Source organism: Canis lupus, chromosome 35, assembly GCF_003254725.2.
Source record: "Canis lupus dingo isolate Sandy chromosome 35, ASM325472v2, whole genome shotgun sequence".
Lineage (NCBI taxonomy): Eukaryota > Metazoa > Chordata > Mammalia > Carnivora > Canidae > Canis > Canis lupus.
In genome coordinates this window covers 22,833,533-22,850,222 of record NC_064277.1, presented here as the reverse complement: position 1 = coordinate 22,850,222, position 16,690 = coordinate 22,833,533, and the positions used below count along the sequence as shown (strand labels likewise).

General features: G+C 42.8%; 1 protein-coding gene across 2 annotated transcripts; it reads right to left on the bottom strand.

The window, feature by feature from the left end:
- Positions 1 to 1,179: 1,179 nt before the first annotated feature.
- Positions 1,180 to 16,690, bottom strand: ACOT13 (acyl-CoA thioesterase 13). Of its 2 annotated transcripts, XM_025443033.3 has the most exons (4): positions 16,233 to 16,656; positions 11,007 to 12,356; positions 4,492 to 4,676; positions 1,180 to 1,890 (listed from the first exon to the last, which is right to left on the bottom strand). In XM_025443033.3, the coding sequence occupies exons 2-4, from the start codon at positions 11,016 to 11,018 to the stop codon at positions 1,686 to 1,688; spliced, it is 402 nt and encodes a 133-aa protein (XP_025298818.1). In that variant the 5' UTR covers positions 11,019 to 12,356; positions 16,233 to 16,656; the 3' UTR covers positions 1,180 to 1,685. The 2 variants fall into 2 exon arrangements, with proteins under 2 accessions (XP_025298818.1, XP_025298808.1); XM_025443023.3 differs by lacking the exon at positions 11,007 to 12,356 and having other exon boundaries at positions 16,460 to 16,690.

Sequence of the window (16,690 nt, the reverse complement as noted above, 5' to 3'; positions counted from 1 at the left end):
AAACCGCCAGGGATCCCCTGTACGTCTCTTTTGAATCATTTGTTTGGTACATACATCATGCATACATCTTTACTCCTTGGCCCCTAGTACTTGCCCCCTAGTCCCAAGCACAGGGCTATTCTGGCATAACCACAGTAAAGTTACCGAATCCAGGAAATGTAATGTTGATATACCTTAATCTGTCATTGATATTCCAGTTTTGTTCATCATCCTAAATACCGTTTTTATTTTTATTTTTTTAAGATTTATTTATTCATGACAGACACAGAGAGAAGCAGGCTCCTTGCAGGGAGCCTGATGTGGGACTTGATCCCGGATCCCGGGATCACGACCTGAGCCAAAGGCAGATGCTCAACCACTGAATCACCCAGGCGTCCCAATACCCTGTTTTTAATTTAAAACCCACCCCAACAACGGTCCACTACAGGACTGTTGGCATTTAGCTGTCAAATCTCTAGTCTCTAATCTGGCCTTTGTTTTGGACCCTGACATTTTTTTGAAGAGTAGGCTAATTTTTTAAAATAGTATTCCTCATTTTGCATCTGAATGATGCTTCTTCGTGGTTAAACTTGGGATTATGCACTCTGGCCAGCACCCAATTCATGTAACCTCACTCCCTTCTCCAGTTAATATCCAGAAATGCACTGTCAATTTGCTCTTGGTATGAATTTTGACTGGTCGAGGTGGTGTCTTGTTTCTGAATTGTATAGTGACTATTTTTCCCTTGTAACTAAGAAGCAATCCGGGAAACAACATGGAAATGCTCTGTTCTTTATTGGGACCACCAGCGATTTTTGATTTTTGGTTGTGACCAATGTTTACTATGATAGTTGCAAAATAGTATCTATTCCTCCCCACCACATTTAGCAGCATTCTGTCATGAGGAAGAGCCCTCCTGTCTCTGCCCTATAATATCTAACTAAATGATAACACGTGCACAGTTCGCATGCCTCTTAACTATTTTCTTGAACACTTGCTTACTTTGAAGCACAAAATATGTTAATGTCAATTTCCCTAATGCCAGTTCCCCAGTCCTTGCATCAGCTATTTTCTCCAAGAAGCCCAGGTTCCTTTTGGAGGGAAATATTAGAAATTAAGAACTAGATGCCAGTCCTACATGCTCAATGCTACTAGGAAGTCTACTAACAGAGCACCATGACAAGCAAAGGAGAATCAGCCTTTAACTGTTAATGTCTCCAAATTTATTTTTTTAAAGATTTATTTATTCATGATAGAGAGGCAGAGACACAGGAGGAGGGAGAAGCAGTCTCCATGCCTGGAGCCTGATGCAGAACTCGATCCCAGGACTCCAGGATCGCGCCCTGGGCCAAAGGCAGGCACTAAGCCACTGACCCACCCAGGGATCCCTTCCAAATTTATTTAAAGTTGCTTCCTGTATTTCTCTAATAGCTTAATATTGGACATTAGCTCTAAGGTAATCTCTCAAAATGGCCTTGCTGGCTTCTTTGCTTTACCTAAGTTTTCAGAAACACTTTCAGCTAAGGATTTTTTTCACCCAAGTATCAACTCTATAAGATTACAAACAAACTGAAGAAATTTTAAATGAAAAACAGTCCCATCCTACGTCCCACTTGGTTCCTATGGCATTTTCCCAAAGAAAATAATTCCTAACAATTTCTGGTTGTGCTAACTTATCCTGAAAGTTCTATTTGTTCAAGTCAAATTTACACTTGGTCTTTGTTGTTGGGTATCTTCCAGTTAACATGCTGGTCTTGGTTTCCCAGGTGTTTTGTGTGTCTGCCTTGTGCTACCAATTTTCCCGTGGTCTTGTTCATCAGATCCACAGAGGTAAATGCAAGTGTTTTCCCTTGCTTCAGAATATGTGCTGTTATCATTATGTCTTCTCCTATTTTTGCAGGGGACATGTACCTTGAAGGGAAACAAATATAGTTAATAGCAAATAATTTTTCATTTTTTGAATTTATAAACATTTCTAACAATTTTTTTAAGAGGGCTAGTTGTATCTCTTAACAGCCTTCTTATGTTTTCTTTATTTTCCTCAAAGTAGTTTAAGAATAGTTATCAGTAAGTTTTCTGTCCCATCACATTTGAATGGCTGGTCCTGACCAAGTTCATCTTCCCCTTTCCATATCCACACAAGTTTGTTTTGTTTTTTTTTTTTTAAGTTTCTTTTCCTATAAATGTGGGAAGTTGTGTTCCCTACCCACCTTTAAGTTTTCCATTTCCTATTTATTCAGGGTTGGTGAAAGATTTTCTCCAGCTTTTATCTGATCTGCTGAAATCCTGGGTGAAGTATTGCCTGGCGTCTAACTCAGCAGGTTCCCCCTTACCTGTGGTCCAGAAGGAAGCAGATGATCCTCCTGACTTATTTTTTTTTAAAGATTTATTTATTCATGAGAGACACAGAGAGAGAGAGGCAGAGACACAGAGGAAGAAGCAGGCTTCATGCAGGGAGCCCGATGTGGGACTCGATCCCAGATCTCGGGATCGTGACCTGAGCCAAAGGCAGGCGCCCAACTGCAGAGCCACCCAGGGGTCCAGATCCTCCTGACCTATTGTCAGAGATCAACAGTAGCCTAAAGCTGCACCCCCTGCCTATGCCACTCCCCTCACTTCATGTGGGGACTGTATCTCACGGCCTCACTAGAAGGGTGCATACGGTTCAATACGGTGATTTCAGAGACCACATTCCTGCAGCATTACAGTAGCTGATGCTTGTTCTGTTTTATTATCATTGTTTATCTTACAGTGCCTCGTTGCAACTTGATCATAGGTATGTGTGTATAGGGAAAACATACAATGGGTCCAGTACTATCTGTGGTTTCAGGCATCCACTGGAGGTCTTGGAATGTAGCCCTGTGGCTAAGAGGGGACTACTGTATCTTGTCATTGGTGTTTAGAATTTATGTAACTGGCATGTGAGTAAATTCTGCACTTAAAGATGATTTAATGTAAGAACAATAAGGAATTGCAAGGAGGCCCTTAGAATCCAGGTGATGAGTTGTATGTATCTTTAAGAGACCCCTCCCTACCTGTCTTACTCCTAAATTGTCACTCATTTATTTTTTAAATATCTGTAGTAAATCTTTGAGACGGTGTATTTCTGTTCAAGTGAGTCAGGTTTTGAAGCTCGGGCAGTTCTTGATTGTGACCTCTACCTTTGACCACACATACATGGAAACTATGTCTGACTTACAAAAAATTCTTTAGGCTTGTGAGAGCAGCGGTAGTATCTCAGAAGATGACGAGAAACAGTGCTCATTTTGAGAATCTCTGCTCTTAAGAGAGGTTCCTGAGGCCAAGGGGGTTGTCGGCTAGCCTCACCTCTTACCATGTGGAGTAAGGTAAGGACTGCAGAACATGCTCACCACAGCAAGCAGAACCTCTGAGATCTTAATTTCAAGAGCACTTCTTATTGCACCCTCAATTTGTTCCCATAGTAAAGAAGGGCTGAATTTGTGGGCAGCCCGGGTGGCTCAGCGGTTCAGCGCTGCCTTCCGCAGCAGATCCTGGAGACCTGGAGATTAAGTCCCACGTCAGGCTCCTTGCTTGAAGCCTGCTTCTCCCTCTGCCTGTGTCTCTGCCTCTCTGTCTCTCATGAATAAATAAATCTTAAAAAAAAAAAAAAAAAAAAAAAGAAAAGTCTGAATTTTCTTCAGGCACCCTAAATTTAGAACGTAAAAAAAGAAAATTGACATTATTTCCATTGCCCTCGTGGTCCATAGCATTGGCTTTCCCACCCTAATCCCTGCCTGTCCTCTGCCCCCACTCCAAAAAAATCATTGTTCTGTTGTGTAGATGGAAAAACTAGTTGTCTTGAAACTAAATCCCTGGGCCCTGCACTCTATTGATAAGGGATGGCAGGGGTACTTGTTAATGCTGGAAGTGAATTTTTTACACTTGAAAACATATGAGCCCTGCAGGCATTTTCACAATGGTGAGTGACAGCCTGCCATCTGTGGCACTGCTTCCTGATCATGGAGTTTACGTGTACAGAGCATGTTTGCAGTTGCAAAGAGAGAGACAGACTGCAAACCTGGACATTTGTTTTCACCTTGTTACAAGGCAATGGCAATACATACTTTATGAAGGTTTATCCACTTTTCTTTTAATTTTACTCAGGCTTTTTTCTGTCCACTCAATACGGCCCTCATAAATGATTTGTACAAGTAGTACTTGTAAGGATTGGGAAACAGGTAGAGGCTGTGGGTTTGTGACAATTTCCCCCCACGAGTATATGTAACAGAAGCTGAATGTTTGCGGTTTTGAATGTTTAGGTCCTAACCCCTGCACTCCTGATACACACTGCACTTGGAAATTAGTTCCTCTATTTTCACATTCGAAGGCTATGGGAACCTTCAGGGCACATCTAGAGCTACACTACAGGACACCTCCAGTTTTATTTATGTCATGAATGTATTAGTCCTAGTGGTTTGAAATGAGTTTTCTCATTAAAAAAAGTTATTTGAAAAAAAAAAAAGTTATTTGTAGTACAGTTTGGGTACATACGTTATGTTCATATCCACACTGACTCCGGGTACTCCCCTTTCTGTGCACAGCAGAGCCAACGTTGATATGTTGTCCACTAGGGTGGCTGTAAAACCACCATGGAGAGTGCCGTATTTATTGGCATGGTTGCTTTCTACTTTCATTTCACAAATCACTTTCCCAGGGGCAGCAGAGACAAGAGTCACCTGAGTATAAAAAAAAAGAATTTTGAACATTCTTTGGTATTAGCAAAGCCCAAACAGCCCATCAAGAACAATCACTGGGTTAAACGGGGTCACACCACAGGTGCCTGGCTGGCTCAGTTGGTAGAGCATGCAACTCTTGATCTGGGGGTTGTGAGTTCAAGCCCCACGTTGGGTGTAGAGATTGTTTAAAAATAAAATCTTTAACTAAGTGATCCTAAGAGAGTTGATGAGAAATGCAAGTAAGTTACCAATGTCTCTATGATAGAAATTAACCCATAGGTAAACTGTTCTTAAAGAAAAAGGAATATTTAGGGAAAGACAGTTTTTGTTAAATCTCCACTCTGCAGAAATATTCTGAGCTTTTCAGCTTTGTGTGTGACAAGATGACATCTCTTAATGTCTTCACAGAAATTCTGGACCAACAAAGCTAGCTGGCCCCTATGATCTGTTAACTCATGATAGCTTTAATTTGGACATTGCCTAATTTTTGTAGAGGGCAATTTTTCTAGTGACTTTGGATCCCTGGGTGGCTCAGCGGTTTAGTGCCTGCCTTCGGCCCAGGGTGTGATCCTGGGGTCCTGGGATCAAGTCCCACATGGGGCTCCTTGCATGAAGCCTGCTTCTCTTTCTGCCTGTGTCTCTGCCTCTCTATGTGTCTCCCATGAATAAATAAATGAAATCTTAAAAAAAAAAAAAAAAAAGACTGGAAGAAATTCAGTAATTCAATGAGTTACTAGAATCAACAAACTTCTACCATAAACCCATTAATATAAAAAGTTTAACAACGGAATCCAGCAAAGTTTAACTGCTGGCTTTTAGGTATCATAGTATCATAATGAAAAAGAATTATGTGGGGCAGCCCTGGTGGCCCAGCAGTTTAGCACCGCCTTCAGCCCAGGGCCAGATCCTGGACACCCAGGATCAAGTCCCACATCGAGCTCCCTGCATGGAGCCTGCTTCTCCCTCTGCCTATGTCTCTAGGCCTCTCTCTCCCTCTCTGTGTGTCTGTCATGAATAAATAAATAAAATCTTAAAAAAAAAAAGAATTATGTGAAAGATAAAATATGGAACAACGAATTAAAAATTTTATATCAAAATCTTTAAAAAGCAAGCTTTTGGAAAAAATAACAGAACTAAGTTTCTTATATCCTAGTTAAATTATTAGGAAAAACATCATAGCATAGTATATAGAAGTTGGAGCTGAGCTGTGGCTGGAATGTGCTGGATTTAGCACTATGATTTTCACCATGGCCAAAGGCATTCAGGTTGAATACAGATCGGTATTGGGTGTGTCTGTTGTATTTCGGGGTGAGGGGTGTTTTAAGCCTTAAGTGGTTAGATTCTAAATAATTGCTACCTTAGCATTTTCCTTTGCTAGTCACTGCACTAAACATTAACATATATTACACCAATAAGTAAGGGACAATTTCCATTTTGTAAATTAAATTCACAGTGGTTTGTTGTTGGGATCATCTATGGTGTGATAGAACTGAGATTTAGATCTAGGTCTATCTTCAATTTCCTTCGACACTAACTATGAAATCCAGATATACACTAACTATGAAGTCTGGATATACAGTGACCTTTAAGGGCTCCCACCAGGAAGACACTTTGGGGATTTCACAAACCATAACTTTAGTGGTTTTGCTGCTGTTTATGCTGAGGATAAACAGAGCCACATAATATAAAGTATCCTAAACAAGTTCATGTCACGTTTTTGCCTCACAGGTGCATCAGTGGCAAGTAAGTGTTAGAACAGCATCAAGTCTATTCATACAATAAATGATCTGACCACAAGATGTCCTCATAAACTAATATGTATACCAAGCAGGATCAAGGTGTGCACGACCTGTATCCAAGCATTTACAGGAGTTTAGCAAGCCCTGGGAATACAAGGATGAAAGAAATCAAATCCCTGCTGGTAAGGGTGCACAACCTAAAGGTATCAATGAGAACACATGGGAGGGAATTCCTAGGGACAGAATAAACACCAGTTGCTAAGAGGATACCTAACTAATAAAAGTATGTTTTCAGAGCAAAGACATTAGGAAAGGCTTCCTGGGGAATAATGGAGTCCTGACAGACCGGAAGAGCGAAATAAGTGAAAATGGGGAAAGAAGCTGGCAGGTCAGGGAAGAGAAGCTAACAAAGGAATGTCCTAGCCAACTAGCTAACCCTAATAGGTAATCTTGTTGAGGAAGAGACCAATGGAGAGCTAACCTTTCTTTGATGAAGGGGTTATGAGAATACTGTAAAAACAAAACAAAACAAACCCCTCAAAATCTCAGTTAAGATATGGGTTGTAGGGGACACACTTGTTTATTGGGTTATTAACTATGGCCAACTTTGTGTTAGGGACCACACTCAGCAACTCTGCATGGTTTCCATCCTCACACATCTTTGAAGTAGATACTTTCATCTTCCTTTGATTCAGACATCTTAAGTTTAACCACTGTGTAAAATCACGTCCCTTCACATCTCAACTGGCCTGCTGCGAATGACTCAGTCCTGGTTCATTTGGTGTCTGGTGGGAGGACGGCTGGAAAGCCTTGTATGATGCGGTGGGGTCAGGAATATATCTGTGGGGCCCCCAACAATACAGAGGATTAATTGCCCAAATACATTCTATTCCCAGGATCACAGGGGTTGGGCAGCAGGTTGGCAAGAACCTTTATGGCTCAGCTGACACATGGGCTCCTTACGTATATGCATACACACACAATCTGTCCCTTTTCTATATGGCCTGAGTGTCCTGTCCCTTCCCTATTCCTCATGCATTCACATGAGTTTATGTGACTCATGCTGCCATGGCACCCTCCTCAGTCACCCAAACCCCTAGGTTCAAATTCCATCATAGGTAACACACTTGCGGGGACAGTCTCCCCTTTCCTCCCTTAGCTTTTCAATAAAGACAGAGAGAAGGGATGCCTAATAATAGCAGTGAAGGAGATGGTCCCCAGTAGGAGCCCTGTCCAGACCTCAGGACTCTCTGTAGGCCTTGCTTGATGTTTCTAGTCACTCTGGTCCTTGAGAGACCTCTGTCACGGTGACTGCTGCTGATCACCATACTGAGCCTGCTCACTGATTAAGAAGTGTGTATCTCTGGTTCAGTAAAGGTGTCTGTGATCGGCTTAAAGGCATGAGGCCTGAGGCAGAAGAAAATCTGGGTACATGAAAATGTGAGTGCACCAAGACAGGAGACCAAGTATGAAAGACCATGTATACACACAAAAGCACAGAGAACAGATGGTGTCTGTGAATGAGAATTTTAGGTCTGAGAAGAGTTTGTTTTCAAGCACTTTGCCCTGATGACAGCCACTGCTGATTTCCAAGGTGACCCAGGGCGGATACCAGAAGGAAGTGTCTGCAGACTGTGATGTCCAGGGACTGTAAAAGGGCATGTGCCACAGGATTGCTGTGGTGCATGCTCCACGGCGGTCCAGCACTAGTTGTGTAGCGTGTGTCTTAGCAGTTTAACACGCACATGCCTTTAGATCAGTGGTGAAGAGCCTGGCTCTAGGCCCAGACTCAGGCCAGATCCTTAACTGAGTTATTCCACGTCTGTTCTGTAAAGTGAACATAACAGCACAGCCCGCATAGGGTTTTGTAAAGGTTAAGATAACCTTAAAATTGAGCAGTTAGAATGAAGCCTGGCAGGTCACAGGTGATCAAAACACATTAGCTCTCATCCTTACTAAGGTTGTGATTCAAATACAGTCATCAAAATGCAAGTTGCTTTGTATAGTTTCACACGGATCTTTCTTAGAATTGCCCGATTAGAATGGTCTCTGTTACTAAATTTTTTTTTAAAGATTTTCTTTATTTATTCATGAGAGACGCACAGAGAGAGGTAGAGACATAGGCAGAGGGAGAAAAGCAGGCTCCATGTGGGGAACCCAGTGCGGGACTCAATCCTGGACCCTGAAATCACGACCTGAGCCAAAGGCAGGTGCTCAACCAATGAGTCACCCAGGCATCCCTCTGGTACTAAATTCAATCACTGCATGACCTGATTAGTAAAGTCAGTGGATACTTTTCAGCCCTTTCTCAGTGACATCTAAACCTTTTTGTGACCCTCCCCTAACTGCCATGTCCACCTTCTGGGTTTCCTTCTTCTCTGCTGGCTCTTATTCTGCAATGCCCACTAGAGTCTTAGGGCCAACTAATCCTTCAGCCTTACAAGGCTACCCAAGGCCAGCCCAGGTTTCAGCTTCACTCAGCAGGCTAGAGCACAGGTTCTCTAACACAAGGCACTCTATATACAAGTGCTCAAGATGTAGGTGGTAGCAAGCGGGGAGAAAAAGCAAAAAGTCTAGTGAGTGATGCAAGCCATGAGCAATCACAGAGAGCTGGGCAGATGGTCTTCAAGGGGCACAGCCTCCCCAACACAGTCTTCTCTCCTCTCTCCCTATCCATCAGCAAATCCTACCCCTCCATCTTCAGACATGGCCAGAATCCAATCCTGTCCCTAGCCCCCATCCACTACTCATCACTCTTCCACTCTGGCCCAAGCTCTCTCTTCCCTCCAGTTGCTACAGTGGCCGGCCAAGTCCCCTTCCTGCTCCCGCCCTTGCCTGCCTCATGTCTGCTCTCTCACTAACGATAGGAGTGCCCCTTTAAAACTACATGTAAAATCCTGTCACTGTTCCGTTCAAACCCCTTGAAGTAAAAACCGAAGTCCTTACAGTAACCTACGAAGCTGTACGGAGACCTCATCTCCAATTTGTCTGCTTAGAATTCCTCTGGAAATACTGCAAACACACAGTGCTTTAAAGTCGCAGAGCCTTTACACTGGCTGTTCCCCTGGCCCAGAACACTCTTTCCCTTCGAGCATCAATGACTTGCTCTCAGGTCTTAACTGAACCCGGGGCGGGGGGCTCCACAGGAATATACATTTTAGAGGAAAAATCTTTACACTCTCCCAATACTCTATCACTGGTCTCTGCTTTATATTCTTTTGCACCACTCAGCACCATCTGGCATACTCCATGTATCTGCTTTACTTACTCTGGCTAGTGTTTGATTTTTCACACATAATATACAAGTCCCATCAGTGGAAGGATCTTCTGTGAGTTTTCTGCTGACTTGAGTAGTGCCTGGCACATAGTAGGTGCTCAAATGTTTGTTGAATGAGTGAATACATTCGAATCTGAAGGTCAGCATTCTGTACCAAAATGTTCAACCATTAATGGCACCAGCAACTGACTGACCAAGCTCTAGGGAGCATCTTTGGTGTGAGAGCCATTCTACTGGACACCTTGCATCAGGCATTGACATATGCTCATCAAGCATCTACTACAGTCCTGCTCCCAAAGAGTGCTCTCCGTGTGGCACAGGAAGTAGGTAACAGATACTTTCAGTACTATAGAGCAAGTCCAATAATAAAAGTTAGTTGAGGTATACAACTGGGTCAGAGCAAGACAGCTGGGGATGCCAGCGACAGCTCTTGAAGAACAGAAGTGGCTGAAGATCCAAAAATAAGACGTTGCCCTCGTTCTCAAGGAGGTAAGAAGCCAGCAGAGGTTATAAGAGAAGGCTAGAAGTAATAGATATTAGCAGATGAGCACCATAGGAGGCAAGACAAAGCCCAAGGGAAGAGTTTAGTGGAACTGAATGAAATAGCCCCCAAAGATTTAACCAGCGATGCCTGGGTGGCTCAGTGGTTGAGCATCTGCCTTCGGCTCAGGGCTTGATCTTGGAGACCCGGGATCAAGCCCCACATCAGGCTCCCTGCATGGAGCCTGCTTCTCCCTCTGCCTCTCTATCTTCCACGAATGAATGGGTAAAATCTTAAAAACAAACAAACAACAACAAAAAAAACCAAAACCACCTATTCATTGAGAAATTCTTTTCCAGATAATTGTATTTTGGCCTTTACTGTATCTTTTGCCTAGAGTTCATGTTAGTAAAGTCAGCAGAGTGCATGACAAATAATGCTATGAAAAATTTAAATACAAAAATTTCTAATTTTATAAAGTCATACACACCATTTGGTGACATGATCCTGATAGCAAGCCATTGTTTTAAATGTCACTCCTTTACATGGAGCTACAAGTGATTTCTTTTAGTCGTTCCCCTGTGGTTATTTTGCATTTCTGATACCACAAATAATGCTAAAGCCACAATTTTTGTATCGAATTATTCGAACAAAGGTTGCTTTATTACTTTCTTGTGCATTTCTTACACCTAGATTATTTTAATGGCCAATAACGAGTTTGAGAATATTTGTTGGTATGTCACACTGGTAAATTTTCTATATGATATCACTGCCCTTTTGTGATCAATTCAAAGTCTCAAGGTTTCTCTAGTAAGTATAAGATCTGTTCTTACCTTTCTAACCATTTCTGTAGTCTTTGAGGTTCACTCCTAAACCTTCCTATTTCTCTGTGTTCTTCCTCTTTCGATACTTCATTTACTTACACATCTTCATCTTGTTTTCATAAGGATGACTCTGCAATTTTACCTTGCTTCTGAACTCCACTCCCTTATTTCTGTTTTGGATTCCACATAGTATTTCCAGACCCTAGCACAGTGCCTGTCATTTGAGACTCCCAAGATATGTCTCTCCACATGTGTTACTGGTAGTGTACTAAGAGCCAGTGGCAAATAACCATGATAAAGTGAGACATGTTGACTTATACCAGAACTAGCCAAAGTTTTAATATATAAAAAGGGTAGAACATCTCCACTTAGATGAAATACCTAGAGTAGTCAAATTCAGAGAGACAGATGGTAGACATGATGCCAAGGCTGGAGGAAAAGGAAACAGTTATTGTTTAATGAACAGAGAGTTCCAGCTTTGCACAATGAAGAGTTCTGGAGGTGGGAGGTGATGATCCTTCCACAACATTGTGAATGCAACTAATACTGAATTGTGTACTTTAGAATGGGTAAGATGGCGAATTTTACATTCCGTATGTTTTGCTGCAATTTTTTTAAAAACGGGGGATACAACATCAGTGTTTCCCAGACTTTTTTTATTCATGGGACTCTTCTTCCTTAGGGAACATCCGATAACACTGATGTGTTCCCTGGGTCCTGATTTTCTCCTCTCCTGTATGATAAACTCCTAGAAGGCAGGGGACTGTGGTTGGTATTTCTTCATTATTTCACAGTACTTGGGTTTGTTGACTGATTTTAAGGTCATCTTAAAGTAAGAGCAGGACATTTCATTTGAGTGTTAGTTCTTCTGTGTCAGTGTTTTATAAAAGATTGGTTTCTCAGTGTTTATAAAGACCCACAAAACCGGAGGCAAACCAGAGGCTTTTCTTTTTTTTTTTTTTTTAAGAAAAAGAACAGGCTGAAATAAAGAAGTTCTTTTGTAAGATCTTGTGCATTAATTTGACATCTGTACCAGGGCTAAGTGGAAAGTGTCTTCTTCAACAGATCATTTTTGGAGGAATAGAAAGTCACATAGCAGATTTTAAAAATCATTTAGCAGATTCTAGATTCTGTATGCTGAGTCTAAACATCTGTCCAAGAAATGAAACTCCAATTGGAATATTATCAGCCAAATTTTCAAGTGTTAGCCTACATTATTCATTGACTTAAAAAAACGGGGAGCCCAGGTGGCACACTTGTTGAGTGTCCAACTCTTGGTTTTGGCTCAGGTCGTGACCTCAACTTTGTATGGAGTCTGTTCAGACTCTTTCTCCTCCTCTCTCTGCCCCTCCCCAGCTCCTAAAAAAAAAAATTTTCAGAAGAATCAGAGGTTAGCATTCACGACTTAATTGTTTTTCTTACATAATCAAGGAAAAAAAATCCACCTCTCTTCTGGTGAGGTGGTTTTCTCTATTGGGGTAGTCAGTAAGGCCACTGTAGGAATGGGTAATGGGGCTGACTTAGACAGTTCTGTACATCTCACTTGCTTCTTACACTCAATAATAATAACAATAAATAATAATAATAATAATAATAATAATAATAATAATAACAACTGGGCAGCTCAGTTGGCTTAATGTCTGACTCTTGATTTCTGCCCAGGTCTCGATCTCAAGGTCATGTGTTCAAGCCCTACCCTGGACTCCACATGGCTATGGAGCCTACTTAAAAAAGAAGAAAAAGATGAAACATTATCCCTTCTCATCTTTGCAAAAGCACTGAAGTAAGAGCGCAGGTGTGTCTGAAAGATCAAATACATCCTTACTCCAATTTAGTTTTTTTCTTTTTAAAGATTTTTCTTATTTGTCAGAGAGAGAACGTGCAAGTGCTTGCTTATTACAAGCAGGGGGAGCAGCAGGCAGAGGGAGAATCAGGCTCCCCTCAGAGCAGAGAGCCTGAGGCAGGCTAGGACCGAGATCATGAACTGAGCTGAAGGCAGACAGACATTTAGCCACCCAAGCCACCCAGGCACCCCTCCAATTTAGTTTTACCGATATGCTTGCATTAAATACTTACAAATGAGCATTCTTGCCTTGAAAAACCTATAGTTTCCTATTTAAATAACCAAAACGACAACTATGTGACATAAAATAATTTTGTCACAGACCAGTAAGGCAACAAAAAACACACTAGTTATTTCAATAAAGAGAATATCAATGTTAACTAGAGATTTAGAGAAAACAAACACCTTTGTCCCATACCAAGACATGGAAGTTCCAAAGTTCTGAGACATGATTTATACTTAAAATAGTAGCAATTTGTTTAGTGCTAACCCAGGACAAAGTGAATGATTAATGTTTTTCAATGTCAGTAGTGCTAATTTGGACAGGCTGATTCTTTATTGTGGGGGGAGGGAGAGGGAATGTATGCACTGAAGGATATTTGTAGGACAGTTAGTGGTCTATGGCTTCTGCCCACTAGATGTCCATAGTGCCCCTTCCATCCTACTCCAGTCATCTCCAGACACTGTCAAATATCCTATGGGGAGTACAATTACCCCTAGTTGAGAACCATTGGTTTAGGTCACGTTACCTTTAAATCAACAGTAAAAGCAAAGGAACCAAGTTCACAACTAGCTTTATGGATCACTATTCATATATATTCTGTCCCATGCATCTCTGCTCACACAAAACACAACCAACCATAAATCCTATTTTAGATCAAATTAATCCAGAGCACCTGCACGGTATTGACCTGTGCAGTTAGGATGCTAGCTACTAGCCTGATGTCAGTCTTGAGCACTTGAAACATGGCCAGTAGGAACTAAGATGTGCTGGATTTCAAAGATGGAAGTCTTTAAAACATAATACTCTCTTGTATTGATTACAAACTAAAATAATATTTTGAATATAATGAGTGGCTTAAAATATATTAGTAAAATTAATTTTACTTTTTTGCCTTTTTTTATAATTTTATGTCATAAAATTATACATGCAGCTTGCATTTGTAGCTTGCACTGTATCTCTATTGGACAGTACTGGGTGTAGAATCACGGGTAGCACTATTCAACCTTACTCGGACTTCTGAGAAACTCTATACATCAAGGTTAACAGGTGGGCAGCCTGGGTGGCTCAGCGGTTTAGCACCGCCTTTGACCCAGGGTGTGATCCTAGAGACCTGGGATTGAGCCCCAGGTCAGGCTCTGGAGCCTGCTTATCCCTCTGCCTCTGTCTCTCTCTGTGCGTCTCTCATGAATAAAATAAATAAAATCTTAAAAAAAAAAAAAAGTTTAACAGGCGTATCTTCTTGGAAACCAAGTTATTACCAATGCCAACTCAGGCATACGTGAAGTTTATGACTCACAGTGTATCTGTTCAAGGTATGGGATTTTGGGATCCCTGGGTGGCGCAGCAGTTTAGCGCCTGCCTTTGGCCCAGGGCGCGATCCTGGAGACCCGGGATCGAATTCCACATCGGGCTCCCGGTGCATGGAGCCTGCTTCTCCCTCTGCCTATGTCTCTGCCTCTCTTGTTCTCTCGGTGTGAGTATCATAAATAAATAAAAAATTAAAAAAAAAAAAAGTATGGGATTTTCGGGGCCCCTGGGTGGTGCAGTTGGTTAAGTACGCAGTTGATAAAGTGTCTGCTTTTGTCATCTCAGAGTCCTGGGATCCAGAGCTGAATCCAGCTCTCTGCTCAGTGGGGGAGTCTGCTTCTCCCTCTCCCTGTGCCCTCCTACCTGCTTGTGCTGTCTCTCTAATAAATAAATAAAATCTTAAAAAAAAAAAAAAAAAGAGTATGAGATTTTGGGGATGCCTGGGTGGCTCAGCGGTTGAGCACCACCAGTCTTTAGCACAGGGCAGCATGATCCCACAGTCCCGGGATCAAATCCCACATTGGGCTCCCTGCATGGAGCCTGCTTTTCCCTCTGTCTGGGTGTTTTTCTGCCTCTCTCATGAATGAATAAATAAAATCTTAAAAAAAAAAAAAAAATGTATGAGATTTTTAATCAGACCACTCAAAGGCAAATCCAACCCATGGCAAGATTATCATGAGAGAACACACACTCAAAATTTGGTCGTTGAAAGTTTAACAGTGAAAATGGCTATAGATGTTTTTAGGGAATGCAAATTTCCCCTTAGTCCAATACCTCTTTTGTTGCATAATCTCTCTTAAAAAGTTACTGTTAAAAAGTAGCGTATCTGGATTTTAGTGTTTGCTACGTAAAAACATTAAATATATTTGCCTAAGTATTATTTCCCGTGTTTTTCACAAAAGCCCTGGGTGTAATTAGGGGAGTTGCTTACATGTTGAAAATATAGCCCACATGTTGTTTTCAGGAGGAAGACAGGCCCGATGCCCTACATTCTTCCTACAAATGACTGCACATGTTCTGTTTAAAGTTCACTTTTAGGGATCCCTGGGTGGCGCAGCGGTTTAGCGCCTGCCTTTGGCCCAGGGCGCGATCCTGGAGACCCGGGATCGAATCTTCCACGTCGGGCTCCCGGTGCATGGAGCCTGCTTCTCCCTCTGCCTATGTCTCTGCCTCTCTGTCTCTCTCTCTCTCTGTGACTATCATGAATAAATAAATCTTTAAAAAATAAAAATAAAAAAATAAAGTTCACTTTTAGGGACACCTGGGTGGTCAGTGGTTGAGCGTCTGCCTTTGGTCGTGACCCGGGAGTCCAGGGATGGAATTCCACGTCGGGCTCCCCGCAGGGGGCCTGCTTCTCCCTCTGCCTGTGTCTCTCATGAATAAATAAAATCTTTAAAAAAAAAAAAAATTGGGATCCCTGGGTGGCGCAGCGGTTTGGCGCCTGCCTTTGGCCCAGGGCGCGATCCTGGAGACCCGGGATCGAATCCCACATCGGGCTCCCGGTGCATGGAGCCTGCTTCTCCCTCTGCCTGTGTTGCTGCCTCTCTCTCTCTCTCTGTGATTATCATGAATAAATAAATAAAATCTTTAAAAAAAAAAAAATTCTCTCCCTCTCCCTCCTACGGGCATGCTCTTTCTAAAAAAAAAAAAAAAAAAAAAAAAAAATCATTTTGTACCTCCACAATCATCTCCTTTCCAGTACGGTATTGAAAGCCGCACAAGATACTCATCACTTCTTACCGAACAGGTGTCGTGCCGGATGATGCTGCCCACCTGCAGGCCGAGAAGCGCTCTGAGCACACTGAACGCGGGCTCGGCTAAGCTCCGAGGCTTGGGCCGGTGAAGGGCCCTTCCGACTTACCGTATTTCCAGTCTGCACTGGGTTCGTCCGGACGGAACCCAATCTTCCGTCAAGGAAGCCCCGAACTTACTCATGGACCTTCGGATGAAGTCCAGTCCACCCTGCGCCTGACCTGGCCCAGGCCGGCTCTCCGCGACAGCGGTCACCATCACTATTCCCGGCGGCATCTCCCGCGGCCGGGCCCGCAGAACCCTCCACCGGCCCAGGCTTCCTTCCAGCCGCAATACCTTTTCCAGAACTCTGTCAAAACCGTGAGCCGAAGTCAGCGACTTCATCAACTCCAGCGTGTTCTGCATCAGGCGGCTCATCGAGACGGCGGCGGCTCCCACGCGGGAGGAGACCTTCGGGAGCAAGGACAGGCGGGTGGAACCGGCGCCGCCTTCCCCGCGGCCGCCCGCGCGCTCTTACGCGCCAGCCCCGCCCCCGCAGTGACCCCGCGCGCACGCGCGGAGCCACCC